The sequence below is a fragment of the Hakea prostrata genome, chromosome 6 (genome assembly GCF_041222555.1).
Source record: "Hakea prostrata isolate BN-2017 chromosome 6, UWA_Hpros_2, whole genome shotgun sequence".
NCBI lineage: Eukaryota > Viridiplantae > Streptophyta > Magnoliopsida > Proteales > Proteaceae > Hakea > Hakea prostrata.
The window spans coordinates 38379058-38395080 of NC_142605.1; the positions used below are offsets into that span (position 1 = coordinate 38379058).

At 40.3% G+C, this 16023-nt stretch overlaps 1 protein-coding gene across 6 annotated transcripts in view; it reads right to left on the minus strand.

Moving 5' to 3' along the window:
- Positions 1-16023, minus strand: part of LOC149013960 (putative inactive purple acid phosphatase 29) — a 42076-nt gene that overhangs the window by 10961 nt on the left and 15092 nt on the right. For 3 of the 6 annotated variants that reach the window (XM_089158148.1, XM_089158150.1, XM_089158145.1), the window contains exon 4: positions 14473-14897. The exons of the other annotated variants lie outside the window; for them this stretch is intronic. In XM_089158148.1, coding sequence (XP_089014274.1) covers positions 14863-14897 — 35 coding nt within the window. In that variant the 3' untranslated portion in view covers positions 14473-14862. Of the gene's footprint in view, positions 1-14472; positions 14898-16023 lie in introns of those variants that run through there. 6 annotated transcript variants of the gene reach the window in all.

Consider the following 16023-nt stretch of genomic DNA (forward strand, 5'->3'; position numbering starts at 1 on the left):
AAAGTTGATCTCCACAAGGCTTTCGATTCCATCCGCTGGGATTTTATTAGTGATGTTCTTTCTGCCATGAGATTCCCTCCTTCATTTATCCATTGGATCGAAGTCTGCATCTCCACCCCTTTCTTTTATGTTATTACCAATGGATCGCCGGCGAGATTCTTTCCCTCTAGTGTTGGCATTCAACAAGGTTGCCCTCTCTCCCCTACCTTTTCTCCTTGGCTTTGGAAGTTCTTTCTCGGCTCCTCCAAGCTAAGACGGATCAGCTGCTGATTTCTCCCATTCCCAAATGTAAATCCCTCAACCCCAACCATCTCGCCTTTGCTGATGACCTTATGATCTTCTCTAAAGCGGATCACACCTCCATTTCCTCCATCCTCTCTGCCCTCTCCTTTGGATCCATCTCTGGCCTCAAGGTCAATCTCGACAAATCTTCCCTTTTCCTTTCTGGAGTGTCTGAGCCCCTTCGATCCAATCTTCTAAATCTTTTGGGGTTCAAGTCTGGCTCCTTCCCCGTTGTCTATCTCAGTCTTCCTCTTATCCCGTGTAGACTCTCTTGCCATCACTGCTCCCCTATGTTGGATCATATCCGTAAGAGTCTCCAACTTTGGAAAAGTCGACTCCTTTCTTTCGCCGGTAGGGTTGAACTCATTCGATCTGTTCTCCAATCCTCCTACCTTTATTAGAATGGCATTTTCCCGATCCCAAAGGCCATCTCGTCTGCTATGGAATCTCTCTTCTGTGCCTTTCTTTGGAAGGGCCAAGAATCCAAACATTTCCTTCGCCCCATCAGTTGATCCAATGTCTGCCGGCCCAAATCTGAAGGGGGCTTAGGAATTCGTCGGATCCAAGAAGTTAATTCCGCTACTCTTCTCAAGCTCATTTGGAAAATAGTCACTAAGCACGACTCTATCTGGGTCAATTGGGTACACTCCTATCTTCTCAAATCTTAACTCGTTCTGGTCTGTCTTTATTCCCTCTAATCCTTCATGGACCTGGAGGAAGCTTCTTCTTCTCCGTCCCAGAGCTCTCCCTGCCATTTCCACCCATATCTCTACTGGTTCCACTACTTCTTTTTGGCTAGATCCGTGGCATCCGATGGGAATCCTCATCTCGCAATTCCCTCCCCGCACTGTCTATGAAACCCGCATACCCAAATCTACCCTTCTCTTGGAGTTTATCTCTAGAGGTTCCTGGGTCCCATCCCCTCACCATAGTCTCACGCTTGTCTGGAACTCCTTCCCCCCCCCCCCCCAATTTTCCCCAATCTCCATGATATTGTTATTTGGAACCCCTCCATTACCAAATCATTCACTACCTCCTCTGCTTGGAACCTTATCCGCCTAGCCTCACCATCTCCCTTTGGCCCCCTCTGGTTTGGTTTAAAGATCACATTCCCCAACACTCCCTTACCCTCTGGAGAGCCCTAAACACTACCCTTCCTACCTAGTCCTTCCTCCTCTCCCGCCACATTCTCGTGAGCCAAAATTGTATCCTGTGCTGGAATGGTACTGAGGACATTGAGCATTTGTTCTTCTCTTGCCCTTTATCTAGTGCTCCTTGGAGAAAAGCCCTTAGCTACATTTGGCCCTAGTCCCGCCGCTCATTTGGGTTTGTCAGTGACTGTGGTCTTGGATTTTGAGTAAATTTTCAGGTACCTCTATTTGTGATCGGATTGGTAAGCTTGTATTTGGGGCAATAGTCCACTATTTGTGGTGGGAGCGAAATCTCAGGCGCTAGACCTCCAAATCTTGCTCTATAGACTAGATTTGGAATGCTATTTATTTTGAGGTTTCTTATAGGATCTCATTCGCTCCCCATCCCTCGGTTGTTGATTCCCCAAGGAACAGGCTCATTGTTGTATCCTGGGGACTCAACTCCCAACTCCATTCTCCTGTTTGATCCTGTTTTTTGGATCCTTTGTTGTTTGCTTTTTCGTCTTTAATTGATTATTTATTCATCCAAAAAAAATATTCTGCGATTCAGACGATCGATGGGCCAAAAGAACTATTTTTATTCTGTTGGCTGCGATTCAGCGATTCAAAAGAAAACTGTGTTGGCTGCGATTCTGCGATTCAGAAGAAAACTGTGTTGGCTGCAATTCTGCGATTCGAAGGAAAACTGTGTTGGCTGCGATTCTGTTCTTGGAGCAGGAAGCAGCGACCAACAGCTGTGATCGTATTCTTGGAACAGGAAGCAGCAGCAGCTGCGATTCTATTTTCGTTCTTTCATATTCACAAGAAGCAGTAGCAGCGGCGGTGGTGGATCTTCTTCTCTCTCTTTTTTTTCCCTCTTCTTTTTCTTCCCTAATCGTCTCAAGTCTCTGATGCCATGTTGAGAAGTCGATTGTGGTAGAATGGCTTATTGATCAATGTGATCTCAAGGCCTCTATAACAAGAAATTTACATGAATAAAAACTCCATTAGAATTGGACTCCTAGTAAAATTCAACCAACACTTCTGTATCTTGCTCAACCTCTAAGTCGACTTGCTCTATGACCTCTTTTGGTTTCAGCAGTTCATTGCTTTTTTCGACTGTCTTTCCCTGACCGAAGTCATGCCGCATGGCCTCCTTGAAGCTTGCCCAATTGAACTCTGACCGTTTCCTCTAATAGACCCAATATAATGCATCCCCATGTAGATGTTGGAGAGCCACAACCAACCAATAATCATACTCAACCTAGTGATCCCAACAGAAGAATATGATTTCCATTAGCCATTTGTGCACATCCCCTTCGCCCGAAAACATAGACAATCCGGTCTCCATCTCTTCCCGTGGATCAAAATGCACTCTAAGATAAATTGTTAGGAACCCATGAATCGAATACAAGAAATAATAAGATTTGATTACTAGAATGTTATGAATGAAAACTTAGATAAGAAAATCACTCACCCCCTACAGCAAGTCTGCTGCCCTCAGCCAAAGGCTGCCCAGACCTCACAAAAAATAACCAATCCCCTTCTCACAATATTTCCCCCCTTTTAATCTTCCAACCAGCAGTTAGTAGTGATATTCCCATCCTCTCTCCTCCACATGGCATTCCCCCAGGGTCCTAACATTGGGTTTTAACAAATTGGAGTGGAACTAGAATAGCGTTCAAAATTGAGGGAATGGGGCCATGGGAAGCTTGTGGCAATGGTGAGGAGGTTTCTTGCTCACCTTTGCTTTCTTCTTTTTTTTTCTTTTCTTTCTTTTTTCCTTTCTTGGTTGCACAAGGCTTATTCTTTTTTGTTTTTTTTTTTTCTTTTCTTTTTTTCCGGGGGGCGGGGGGTGTTTCTTGGGTTTCTAAAGGGAGGGAGAGGCTGGTATTGCTGGTCGAACGGTTTGGGTGGTATAAAAGGCTGAATTGGGTTGAACTCTTGGACTGGGAATAGGGACAGCAAGGATCTGATGATTTCTTGATCTGAAACTGCGGAAAAAAGCTTCACGGGGTAGGGGGAGATAAGAAGGAAAAGGGATTAGGGTGGGATTCGGGAGGGGTTTTAACATACTGAATGTAGGTTCCTGATGAGGAAGAGGGCAGGAATTACTTTCTGGAGTGAACAGAGAAATTGCAGGCTCCAAGAGAGCTTATTGGAAAACCACAGGTCCTCCTTAAAAGGACCCTACTCAATACCTCTTTGGCTGTAAATTCTGTATTCTTTCATTGATCAAGAATGATTATTACAGCTGTGGGAATGTAAAATTATAGCCTTTACATAGATACCAAATAAGACTCTACTTAGGAGACCCAATAATATAACCCAGGGTCTGGGTTAGATCTTCAAAATCTTCCAGATAGGAACCAGCAAGGGTTTCTGGGTGTTTCGGCTAGGGTAGAACAGGGTCTTAAGCCTGCTGCCTTTGAGGGTTCAGGTCTTATTCCAAGGATTTTCAGGCTTTCAAGGTGTAAAATTGCAGAAATTCTGGAATTTTCTGTTCTCAGAATTCTGCCCCAGAACAAGGAACTGAAGGGTAAGGGGAATTAGGGGGTGACTCACAAGGCTGTAGGCAGGGGAAAAGGACTGGTAGGGCCATAGGAAGGTGGGGAGGGGCCTGAAGGTCTGAAACAGCAAGGCGGAAGGGGTTCCAAAGGTCTGCTGGGGTGTGGGGAGCTGCTGGTTTGTTGCGGCAGCAGGGATAGGGTTGGGGAGTCTTGCAAGTGGGGGAAGAGGGTGAGCGAAGGCTGCGATGGTGAATCACTTGAAGAGAACAAAGATGCTTCTGGAATTGTGAAGTTCTGAAAATTGCTCTCCAGCCTAGGCCGTAAGGGTTTCCTTCCCCACGGCCCAAGCCTCTGTTTAACCCAAAATTTCCAATCTGCTTTATTCAGAAATAAAGAGGCTATTTATAGCCAATTACAAGGCCCTTAGACTCAACTTTGGGATTCCCTATCTAATAGGAATCCAACACTTTAATACTTAACACACTTACTAAAATAGGACTCAAATAACTAATTTTAGAAATAAACAAATTGTAAGAGATAAGAGACTCAGATAACTGGCTTATAAATAGAAACAGACACTAGAAGATAAGATCTCCTTCTAGATAAGGAATCATATCCACAATTCACTAACTCAACATAATTTTAAAAGGACTATAACTCTCAAACTTCTAACTCAAACAGAAAACTGAAAATAGATCCATGACCCTTGGATCGAGGGGATTCTGTCAAGACCCATATTGAGACCCAAAAGGGGGGGGCTTGAAAAATGACCAAAATACCCCAGGGGTATTTGGCCAGTTTAAGTGCCTTATCGGGCCCAATTTTAGGGGGTCCAACCCTGGTTACATTACCCAAACTAGACTGATTTTGGACTCCAAATCAGATTAGAGAACTACAAGTGAGAATAAAAGATTAGTTGGGATTATGTAATTAATTAAGAATCCAGCTAATAATATGACAAAGACAAAAATACCCGTTAGGGGTTGTGCATGCTAGGTCCTCTTGTCGCTCTTGTTGGGGCCCTGTTGTTGCTTACATCAAAGGAGAAAAACCAAACTCACACTTTCTGCACCAAAAAGGATTCAAAGGAAGAGGATCATGCTAATCAGTTCTACCAAGTTTGATCTACCTCCAGCGTGATCGATATTTGCTTTGCCTACATATGATATGCGGATTTCTACTAGGAAATATATATGGGTGGGCCTGGAGCAATGCTCGGGGGACAATAGTCGTAGCCTGAGGTTAAGACATCAAAACATTTCTCAACTAAAAGATTGTTAACCGAAGAGCAGCACTACAGGCTTTTAGTATTGTCAAGAATATCAAGCACAAATGCACTTATCCACCTACTCCGAATCATCTACTTTCCGCCATATCCCCATGGAGACAAGCAAATTGACTGAATCGTTGGCCAAGAGGGCATTGTCCTGTGTATATAGAACCAAATGGTCCATGTACACTAAGCTTGCAAAAATCAAGTAACTTTGACAACCTAAACTCCTATGGAGGAAAGTTAAGTTCTATATATTTATCCACAGGCAGATTTTGTAGTTTAGAGCCATTGATCAGTTAACCCTAAACAAGGTTAGTTTCGACACAGGACATTCAGGTTTTTCTGCTGAAGAGAGGGGTGATTCGGTAGTAAGATAATGAAGGATCATGGTAAATATTATGATATGGATAATTTATCACTTCAGTGGTAACCACATTATGTGGGTTCCACCATAGATTGGATTAGATTTTATTTTATTTATTTAGATTATGATATTGATTTATATTTTTATGTAGCTTGACCAGTAAGCAATACTTAGGGAGATTTGTTTCCTTCCTTATTGTTACCAGGTATGAAGCAAGTCTATTTTAAGATAGTAATATTTAGAGCCAGATTTAGGGTCTAGGGATACTTGAAGATCTCTATATTCTGAAAATTTTTAAGTGATAAATAAACTGTTGAAGGGGGGGCTGCATCTTGCACGACTCTTCATTCCCTCCTTCTCCACCACTTCTTCTCACTTCCTTCAATTCTTTATTATTTCTAGTTATTTGAACTTTAATTCTGTAACATGGTATTAGAGAATGTGTAATAAGCACTTGTTCCTCTTTGTCATTACTGGTTTGAAAGTCATTTAGCTTCTGGTTTGAACTAGAAGAACAAAGAGTTCATGTTCTAAATTGAATGGGTTAATATAACAATGATGATGACCAGGATTGGTCGATGGTTACTCTACAACGTGTAATTCTAAGATCTTAATTATGAGGTTATCCATGTCAATCAAAAAATTAGGGTTTTGTCAAATCTAATCAAGGAATTGAAGGTATTGTTTTTGTTCCAGTTCTGCCCTCTACTTTTCAATCCGCCAGAGCTATTGTCAAAATTCAATGGTGTAATTCATAAGCTCTTTTGGGTCCAAGAATCTGAATTGGCCCACGGTTCCGTTGGTTCTATCAACTGAACACATTATACGGCTTCAATTGCTTCAGCATACTCAGTTTTAGATCTGATCCTTGAGCCATAACTAGACTCGGTACTGGTTTTTGTTGGTGAGCTTTCCGCCTAGGTAAAGAATCAGACAATTGAAGAATCTGAAGTTGAAGCTGATCCTTTAAAAAAAAAAGAACCTGCAAACCTTTCTCATTGCAGTCTAATTCTCTCTTTTTCACAGGATCTCTTTATTCTGGGGAAAAAACCTGCGACGCAAATTCTTGGGTTTCCTTTCTCTCTTGCTTTGACTTCTTTGCATGTTCTGCTTTGCCTCTGGTTCACAGTTCACACTACAGATGGAACCTCTTCCTTTCTTTTTTGATTCCTTGAATTCTGTGCTTAGGTTACTATTTCTATCTTCTATTTTATTATTTTCCCTCACGGTACACCCTTCTTTGTGTACCTTAATTTATTTTGTTTTACCAAACTAGCCATTTCCCTCACACATTACCATCTCTTTATTTAGGCATTCATAATTTCATGCTTCTGAAAATTACAAATCCGCCATCTCTACTTTAACTTCAGTTATTTACAGATTTGCCATTCTTTTCCTATATTTACCGGTAACTCATTGAAAAATTCTGGTTTATTACAATAATGCTGTTATTTCCTTAAGTTGGGCTAATCTGCTCTAACTTTGTGAGCCCATGAGTTAGCAAAATGGGCATGGAACCCAAGACAGATTGTTATTACGTATGATTGCTTGGACTCAAACAAGGATTGAGTCGACATCGATGGAGTTATTACTAATTTTTGATTATCTTATTTTGGTGGACCATGGATGGCATCAATTTGGGATTTTATTGTTAGTGATAGATTAATTGAAGTATAGAGCTTTTCTTTTAAAATTTTGGTTGGACCATGTGTAGTGCTACACAAGAAAGGGGGGGGGGGAATTGAAGACTTATCTACTCAAGATTTTTTGAAGAGTATTATTTGGGAAGAGTTTTATCCTAAGATGGTACTCTACAACAATACCTACCAACTTGGTTTGTAGTAACCTATATTACCTTTACCTACATACTTGGTCTGCAGTAACCCATACTGCCTTTTATCTACCTACTTAGTCCATAGTAACTCATACCACCTTTTATCTACCTACTTAATCTGTTGTAAGTTGTAACCTATATTACCTTTTACCTACTTACTTGGTCCTTGTTAATTTGAGAAAGAATAAGGTGAAGAATGAGGGAGAAGAGAAGATGGAAGCCACGATTTAGTTGTGGAGGCTCAGATTGAACTTATGAGCACTCCTCAAAATAACTTCAATATTTATAGGCTAATTTACAAGTCTATTATATATAGGAAAGCATCAACCAATACCGCCTCTTAAAACTCTTGATTATTTATAGTCTATTATTTAAAACTCTTGATTACCACCTCTTTTTCCTATCGAGAAAGGCACTAACTCTCGATGGATCTGTCATTTCCCAAATTGCCCTTTCCTAACACTCCCCCTCAAGCTGGAGCATATATATTACTCATGCCCAGCTTGTTACAAATATAGGTAACTCTTGTATTCCCTAGAGCTTTGGTGAACAAATCTGCGAGTTATTCTCCAGTCCTCACATGCTTGGGGGATATTATGCCTTGTAGTAACTCCTCACGAACAAAGTGACAATCAACTTCAATATGCTTGGTACGTTCATGAAAAACTGGATTTGATGCTATATGAATCACAGCTTGATTATCACACCATAACTTCATTGGTGTGTCATCAATAATTCCTAATTCCTAGAGTAATTGTTTTATCCATACCATCTCGCATGTTACCTGTGCCATAGCACAATACTCAGATTCTGCGCTTGATCTTGCTACCACAGTTTGTTTCTTACTTTTCCATGATACAAGATTTCCTCCAACGAATGTGTAGTAGCCTGTAGTCGATCTTCTATTAATAGGTGATCCAGCCCAATCAGCATCAGAGAATCCTTCAACATTTCTATGCCCATGATTAGTGTAAAGAAGTCCACGTCCTGGTGCTTTCTTAAGATACCCCAGAATTCGTATAACTGCATCCCAATGTGATGTTCGTGGGGCAAACAAAAATTGACTCACAACACTGACTGGAAAGGCAATGTCAGGTCTAGTCACAGTCAGATAATTCAGCTTTCTAACAAGCCTTCTGTACTTCTCTGGATCATCAAGAATGGTTCCGTCTTCTGGCATTAACTTTAAGTTACATTCCATGGGAGCGTCTATGGGTTTTGATCCCAACATTCCTGTTTCAGAAAGCAAATCTAGTACATACTTCCGTTGAGATAAGAAGATGCCCTTTGTTGATTGGGCAACTTCAACTCCTAGAAAATACTTTAACTTGCCCAAGTCTTTGGTCTGAAATTTCTCTTGCAAATAGGTCTTTAACCTATCAATTCCTGAAGTGTCATTTCCTGTAATGACAATATCATCAACATAAACTACAAGAAAGATTTTGCCTGGCATCGAGTTTTTAAAGAATACAGAGTGATAATTTTCACAACGAGTCATCCCAAATTCTATTACAACAGTAGTGAATCGTCCAAACCATGCTCAAGGTGACTGCTTGAGACCATATAATGATTTGCGGAGGCGACAAACCTTATTCTTCTCCCCCTGAGCAACAAACCCAGGTGGTTGCTCCATATACATTTCCTCATGCAAATCTCCATAAAGGAAGGCATTCTTCACATCCAACTGAAACAATGGCCACTGATAGGTAGCGGCAAAAGAGATTAAAATATGGATGGAAGTAAGCTTGGCAACAGGCGAAAAAGTATCAACATAATCTATGCCATAAACTTGAGCATAGCCCTTGGCAACAAGACGAGCTTTCAGGCGAGCTAAAGAACCATCAGGATTAACTTTCACAGTGAATATCCACCTACAACCAATAGCTTTCTTTCCTAAGGGTAAAGGCACAAGATCCCAAGTCTGATTGTCCTCTAAGGCTTGTAATTCTTCGTTTATTGCACTAACCCACCCAGGATTAGACAAGGCTTCAAGAACATTCTTAGGAATAGGATAAGTCTCTATAGTAAATAGAGCAGTAGAGAATCCAGGTGATAAAGTAGAATATGAAATAAAGTTAGAGATGGGATACTGAACACAAGAACGAGTACCTTTCCGAAGAGCAATTGGAATATCAAGGTCAGATTTGGCAGGAACGTCTGCAGGATCAACAGACGAAGTCGGCACAGAGGTAGAGATCGTAGGTGCAGAGGGGGGAGCCGGTGGTTTTGGACGGCGCATGTATACTTTGGTGATGTCTGGCAGAGGTGGAGGTGAAGGAACTGTACCCTGTGGAAACACACTTTGAAAAATACATAGATCATCATTTAGGTTAGTTAAACTATGAGATTCAGTAGAAAAAGGAGTGGACTCAAAAAATGACACATCTGCGGTAACAAAATATCTTCGTACGTCAGAAGAATAACAACGATATCCCTTTTGAGTGCGAGAGTACCCCAAAAAAATACACTTAAGTGCACGAGGATCAAGTTTAGAGATCCCTGGGCGATGATTATGAATGTAACATACACACCCAAATACGCGAGGAGGCAAAGTAAATAAGGGAGATGAAGGAAATAAGAGAGAATGAGGAATGCCACCTTTTAAGACAGATGAAGGCATCCTGTTAATAAGATAATAAGCAGTTGAAACTGCATCAGCCCAAAAGGATTTAGGAACCTTCATCTCAAATAAGAGAGAACGGGTGACCTCCAATAAGTGTCTATTTTTTCTTTCTGCAACCCCATTTTGTTGAGGAGTATCAACACAGGAGGATTGGTGAAGAATCCCATTAGAAGCCATAAATTTACAAAAAGGATCAGAGAAATATTCTTTGGCATTATCACTACGAAAAGTACGAATAGGAACACCAAATTGAGTACGAATTTCAATAACAAAATTGCAAAATATATTAAATAATACTGAACGATTTTTTATTAAATAAAGCCAAGTGACTCTTGAAAAGTCATCCACAAATGTAACAAAGTATTTGTAACCTGAAGTAGAACTAACAGGACAGGGTCCCCGCACATCAGAATGGACTAGAGAGAAAGGTGATCTGATCTGTTATTTATACGAGAAGGAAAACTCACACGATGAAGTTTTTCAAATTGACAAGACTCACAATCCAACTTAGAAAGAGAATGATAACTTTTATCTACCAATTTTAGGTTTTCCAAAGAGGGATGCCCCAACCGACAATGTATTTGATGGGGGATGGAAATACTAGAACAAGCAGTAGAGGATATCTCCTCGAATAGATACAACCCCCCAGACATACAGCCTCTACCAAGCATCTTCTTCGTCGTAAGATCCTGAAATAAACAATATCCAGGAAAGAATTTCACCAAACAGTTATTAGTGGAGGTAAATTTATGAACAGATAATAAGTTAAATGGCAAATTCGGTACGTAAAGAACTAAGGGTAGGATAATGAATGGAGTGAGTTGAACTGTACCCACTCCTTTAACATTGATATGAGAGCCATCAGCAAGTGTAACCAAAGAGGATGATGGAACAAAAGAGGAAAATATACCTGTAGCCCCGGTCATATGATCAGAAGCTCTTGAATCAATGATCCATGGGCGAGATGTGGTTGAAAGGCAAGCAGTAGCATTACCTGTCTGAACAAGGGTGGCAGCGGCAGAATGTGGTTGAGTGGCCTGAAACTGAGTGAAACGAATATAATCTGCATCAGTCATGTTTACAGTCTTACCCTCAGGATGAACGGTAGTAGTTGGGGATGCTGATTCAGAGGTGATGATTGCATTCGCCATGTGTGGGGGCTTCCCATGAAGCTTCCAACAATATCGTTGAATATGTCCTGGACGACCACAATGATGACAAGTCTTAACTTGTCCTGTACTGTCAATAGAGTTGTGTGAACCTGGATATTTTCCAGTATTATTTCCTCGAGTTCGTCCTATATTCTGTCCACCAGGGGCATGTCCTCCAGAAGTGCCTCGAGAAACTGTTGCCAAAGCTGAATTTTTTGTAGAGTTATTGGTACTCTCCCTTGCAACACGAAGAACTCTTGAAAATGTGTCAGCTAACGTAGGTACTTGATCACTACCAAGAATCTGTGCTCTAACTGCCTCAAACTCCTTTCCAAGACCTCCCAAGAAACCCATAACAGCTAATTGCTCTCTTTGATTTTGCATATTTTTTATATCAGAGGAGATAGGTAGAATAGAGTTTAGTTCTTCATACATTCTTTTAAAATCTGCAAAATATTGGGTAATATCTCTACCTTTCCTATCTACTCGATAAAATTCCTGAGACAATTCGTAGATTCTAGCCAGATTATTCTGACCAGAATACAACACATTCAAATATTCCCATAATTCCTTCACAGTTTGTAAGTGAGTAACCAAATATATAATATTATCGGCCAAGGAATTAAACATCTGCCCAAGTATTCATGCATCAACAATTGCCCAAGTATCATCATCTTTAGGTACAGTCTTAGTCAAATGATCTATTTGTCCCCGTCCAGTAAGAACAATTTTAACTATAGCCCTCCATTGGTGGAAATTTGATACACCCTCCAATTTCTTCTCAGTTAACTGATGAGAGGATGAAGAAATAATTTCAGTCATGGTATTTTTACTTGAAGTTTCTCCCATATCCAACACAATTAAAATCAAATCCCAGCAATCAGAAATCAGAAATCAGAATTAGAATAAATTCCAGAATCAAAATTATTCCCAGATTAATCCCAGAATCAGATTAATCTCATAACTATAAATAAACCAATACCAATCGAACTTGGACCACCTGGACCACTTGAACCAACCGAACCAAAAAATACCAATACCAATACCAATCGAACTTGAGAACTTGCTCACGGCAGGTTACCCTTCTCTTTCTCGAAGACTCTCTCTCTCTCTCTCACTCTCTCTTTATGATCTAAAGCAACAATTGGAAACGAAAAATCACAAGCATAGTTTCGATCTAAAGCAGTGTCGCAAGTCACTCTTCTCTTTCTCTCTCACTCTCTCTCTCTCTGATCTAAAACAGCGTCGTAAGCGAAAAATCAAAGCACCAGCGACTACTCCGGCGGCTGCTTCTTCTCCAAAGAATGGTTATTCTCTCAACTCTAAACAGATCGAGAGTGAGGAGGACTACAAACACTCTTCCTCAGCCCCAAATCACAAAACGAAAAATATCTAAGATCAAACGCAGTTTATTCGTACCTGAAAAAATGCAGATCTGACACCAAAGCTGGGCATTCTCTTGCACCGATCTTCAATACCAATCACCAAAGTAATGGTCAACATAAGAAGCTGCATCAATCTTCAGATAAAAATCACCAACAAGTGCAGCGTACGGTGTTGCATCCCTTTAATTTCTAGAAACGACTCTCACACCAAGTACAATTTCTTTCCCTTCTATAGAATCAACTGTTAGCCCTGATACCATGTTAATTTGAGAAAGAATAAGGTGAAGAATGAGGGAGAAGAGAAGATGGAAGCCACGATTGAGTTGTGGAGGCTCAGATTGAACTTATGAGCACTCTTCAAAATAACTTCACTATTTATAGGCTAATTTACAAGTCTATTCTATATAGGAAAGCATCAACCAATTTCGATTGGTATAAAACTCTTGACTACCGCCTCTTTTTCCTATCGAGAGTTAGTGCAAGGCACTAACTCTCGATGGATCTGTCATTTCCCAAATTGCCCTTTCCTAACAGTCCTCAGCAACCCATATTGCCATTTGTCTACCTACTTGGTCTGCAGTTACCCATATTGCCTTTTACCTACCAACCTGATCCGTAGTAACCTATATTATCCTTTACCTACCCATACTTTTAACTATTTACCTTCTTATGAAGAGCTTATATGCAACATTGGACCTGCAGTTTTTACCTACTTATGCGAACATCAGAGCTGCACATTTTCGTTGTTGATGATTCATTTGCCATAATGATTGTTTTTTTAAAATTGCTGTTGATTATCTTCTGGTGAAGTTTTCTCAATGTTCATCGGTGTTGGCTTGTGCTCAAGATTGATGAAATTTTTAATATGTTCCTGTTATTCCAAGCTGGAGCTTTTGATATGTATGCTCCAACTTGAGAGGGAGTGTTATGATATGCATGATTTACCACTTCAGTGGTAACCACATTATGTGTGGTCCAACATAGATTGGATTAGATTTTATATTATTAGATTACAATATTACTTTCCATTTTTTATGTAGCTTGACTAGCAAGTAATACTTAGGGACAACTGTTACCTTTACTTATTGTTACTTGGGAACTAAACAAATCAATTTTAGGACAGTAATATTTGAAGATCTCTCTAATCCGGAAACTTTTCAATAAATTAATAAACTGCAGACAGGGAGAGCTGCATCTTGCACAACTCTTCATTCACTCCTCCAGCACTTCTCTCTTAGTTCAAAATTCTATATTATTTCTAGTTATTTTAATTTTAATTCTGTAACACTAAATATATGGATTATGAGAAGGATCTCTGTTATCACTGACCCAAGACACAGGTAAAGGGTTAACACCATTGTTCAGAGAAATCCAATATCAAGATGATTTAGCTTCATTCAGGAGAGAGAGAAAATGGAGTGTCTGACCAGTATGGAGGAGGAATTGAGACTTAAATTCTCCTTTATGATTATAACAGTACCAAGGGAAAACATGAGAGCAGAAACAGCAAGCAGAGGAGCTGAAAGCAGTGCAATGCATACTCTGTCAGACCGAATGACAAGCAAAAGCACGGCCTTGAAATCTTAGATTTTGAGTGAGCTATATCAGTCGAGCCCAGAAAAGCTTACAAAAGAAGGGGGGAAATGGAAACCCATTTTTTACAATTTCCTACAAATTTCATTCAAAGAGTTGAAAACAAGTAAAGGTCACAGTGGTCTAGACACATTTACACCTCCTAGAACCTGTCAAAGCAGAAGTTAAGCTGAGTAGGGGATTTCTGAGTAAATATACATCAACCATGGGAATGAGGGAAATTTACATTAACATCATTATAAGATGTTTTAATCCATTAGCATCCACCAACCCTACACCCACCCCCCCCCCCCCCCCCCCACCCCCCAAAAAAAAAAAAAAGGGGGAACCTTCAGCTCACGCCAAGTTAACCTCTTTGTACTAGCAAAGAAATACCACTTCAGTAGACAGGTAATAAACATTTTTTATTTATTTATTTTGTATCACAAAACACAGAGTTCTAACAAAACCTTCCAGCATGGTAAGTCAAGGTGCATATAGAATTATCAATCATGTTTATATCCTTGGCTTCTTGAATAGACATTTAGTTAATTCCTGGTAAACCACATTCAGTGCATATAAAAAAGTTTATTCATTACACACATCACTATCAATCAAAATAGTGACCAGCAAGGTGCAACAAAACCAACCTAATAAATATCTCAAACCTCACTTTTCACTGCTACCTTGTTGTCTGCTACTTGTAGAGAATATTTATACTTCGCCTAGGCCTGCCTTTTAAATGCCATTGGAACTTCCTTTTCTACGTCTACCTACTCAATAAAAGCAAGCATATGAATATAAAGAAAAACAAGAACGCAACATCATACAGGGCGAATGCTCGCTATATGCATGGGTGAAGGTCGGGGGACACAAATATACAAAAGAAAAATACAAAGGTATTGCAAGAGAATTGTTGTAAGACCCATAACTGTTGGCTTTGCCTTTGGATAAGCTAACATATATGCACCAGTTTAACATAAATACACAGTGGCCCACAGACACCAAGCAATCCAGTCAGCTCAACAGCACCGAAACTGGCCCACTGGAATTATTTGGTCAGTCAAAAAAAAATGAACTTGTGCAATCTCTTATTGTTATTTAGAATCGATTTTGTTACGTCCAAGGACAGCTTGCACATCATAACCATAGGGCTTGGAGTTGATAAACACAAACTGTACAAGGGATAAAATTGGATTTGAACCATGGACTTCACTAGCCATCCAACACAACTCCCTGCCAGGCTGCCAGCTGAGCTAGCAGACAACTTAAGCTATCGCTTGACCATCTCATATCAGTATGCAAGGACACAGATGCTCGTGCAGATTTTTGCAGGCACTAAAAGGGTGGTTATTGGTTCTAATTAGCACATATGCCCTATTCCACATGGTCCATCCTAAGCTGGCTTGCCCCTTCCTAATTTTCCTATTGTCCAAACTCACCCACTTACGACGAAGATTTTGCCCCAGAAATCACAAGAAAACCACAACCCAGGATCCGTACAAGGAAATGCATTAATGAGGGGGTTAAGATGCTGATGCAGCGGGATTCGATGGATCAATATGTTCACAGCCAAATGTGTCATAATTCATGTATAAGGGTAGATATATCCACAGGATATTTTTTATGTAATATCCCACATGGATGTCACTGTTTCCCTTGTATTCATTTCTGACTATAAACAAAGCCTGGTTATGTCACATAGAAACATGCCAGATCCCCAAATATTCTGCATGGTATCGAAGTTGACCATTGTAGGATTCGATAACGAGGACGCTCAAGGATCAAACACCCCCACCAACCTCCACCATCTATTGCTATAACACTCTACCACCACCAGCACCCCTCCTTTGTCTCTTTTTTCACCGCTACCACTCCACCACCACTTCTGCCGGCCTT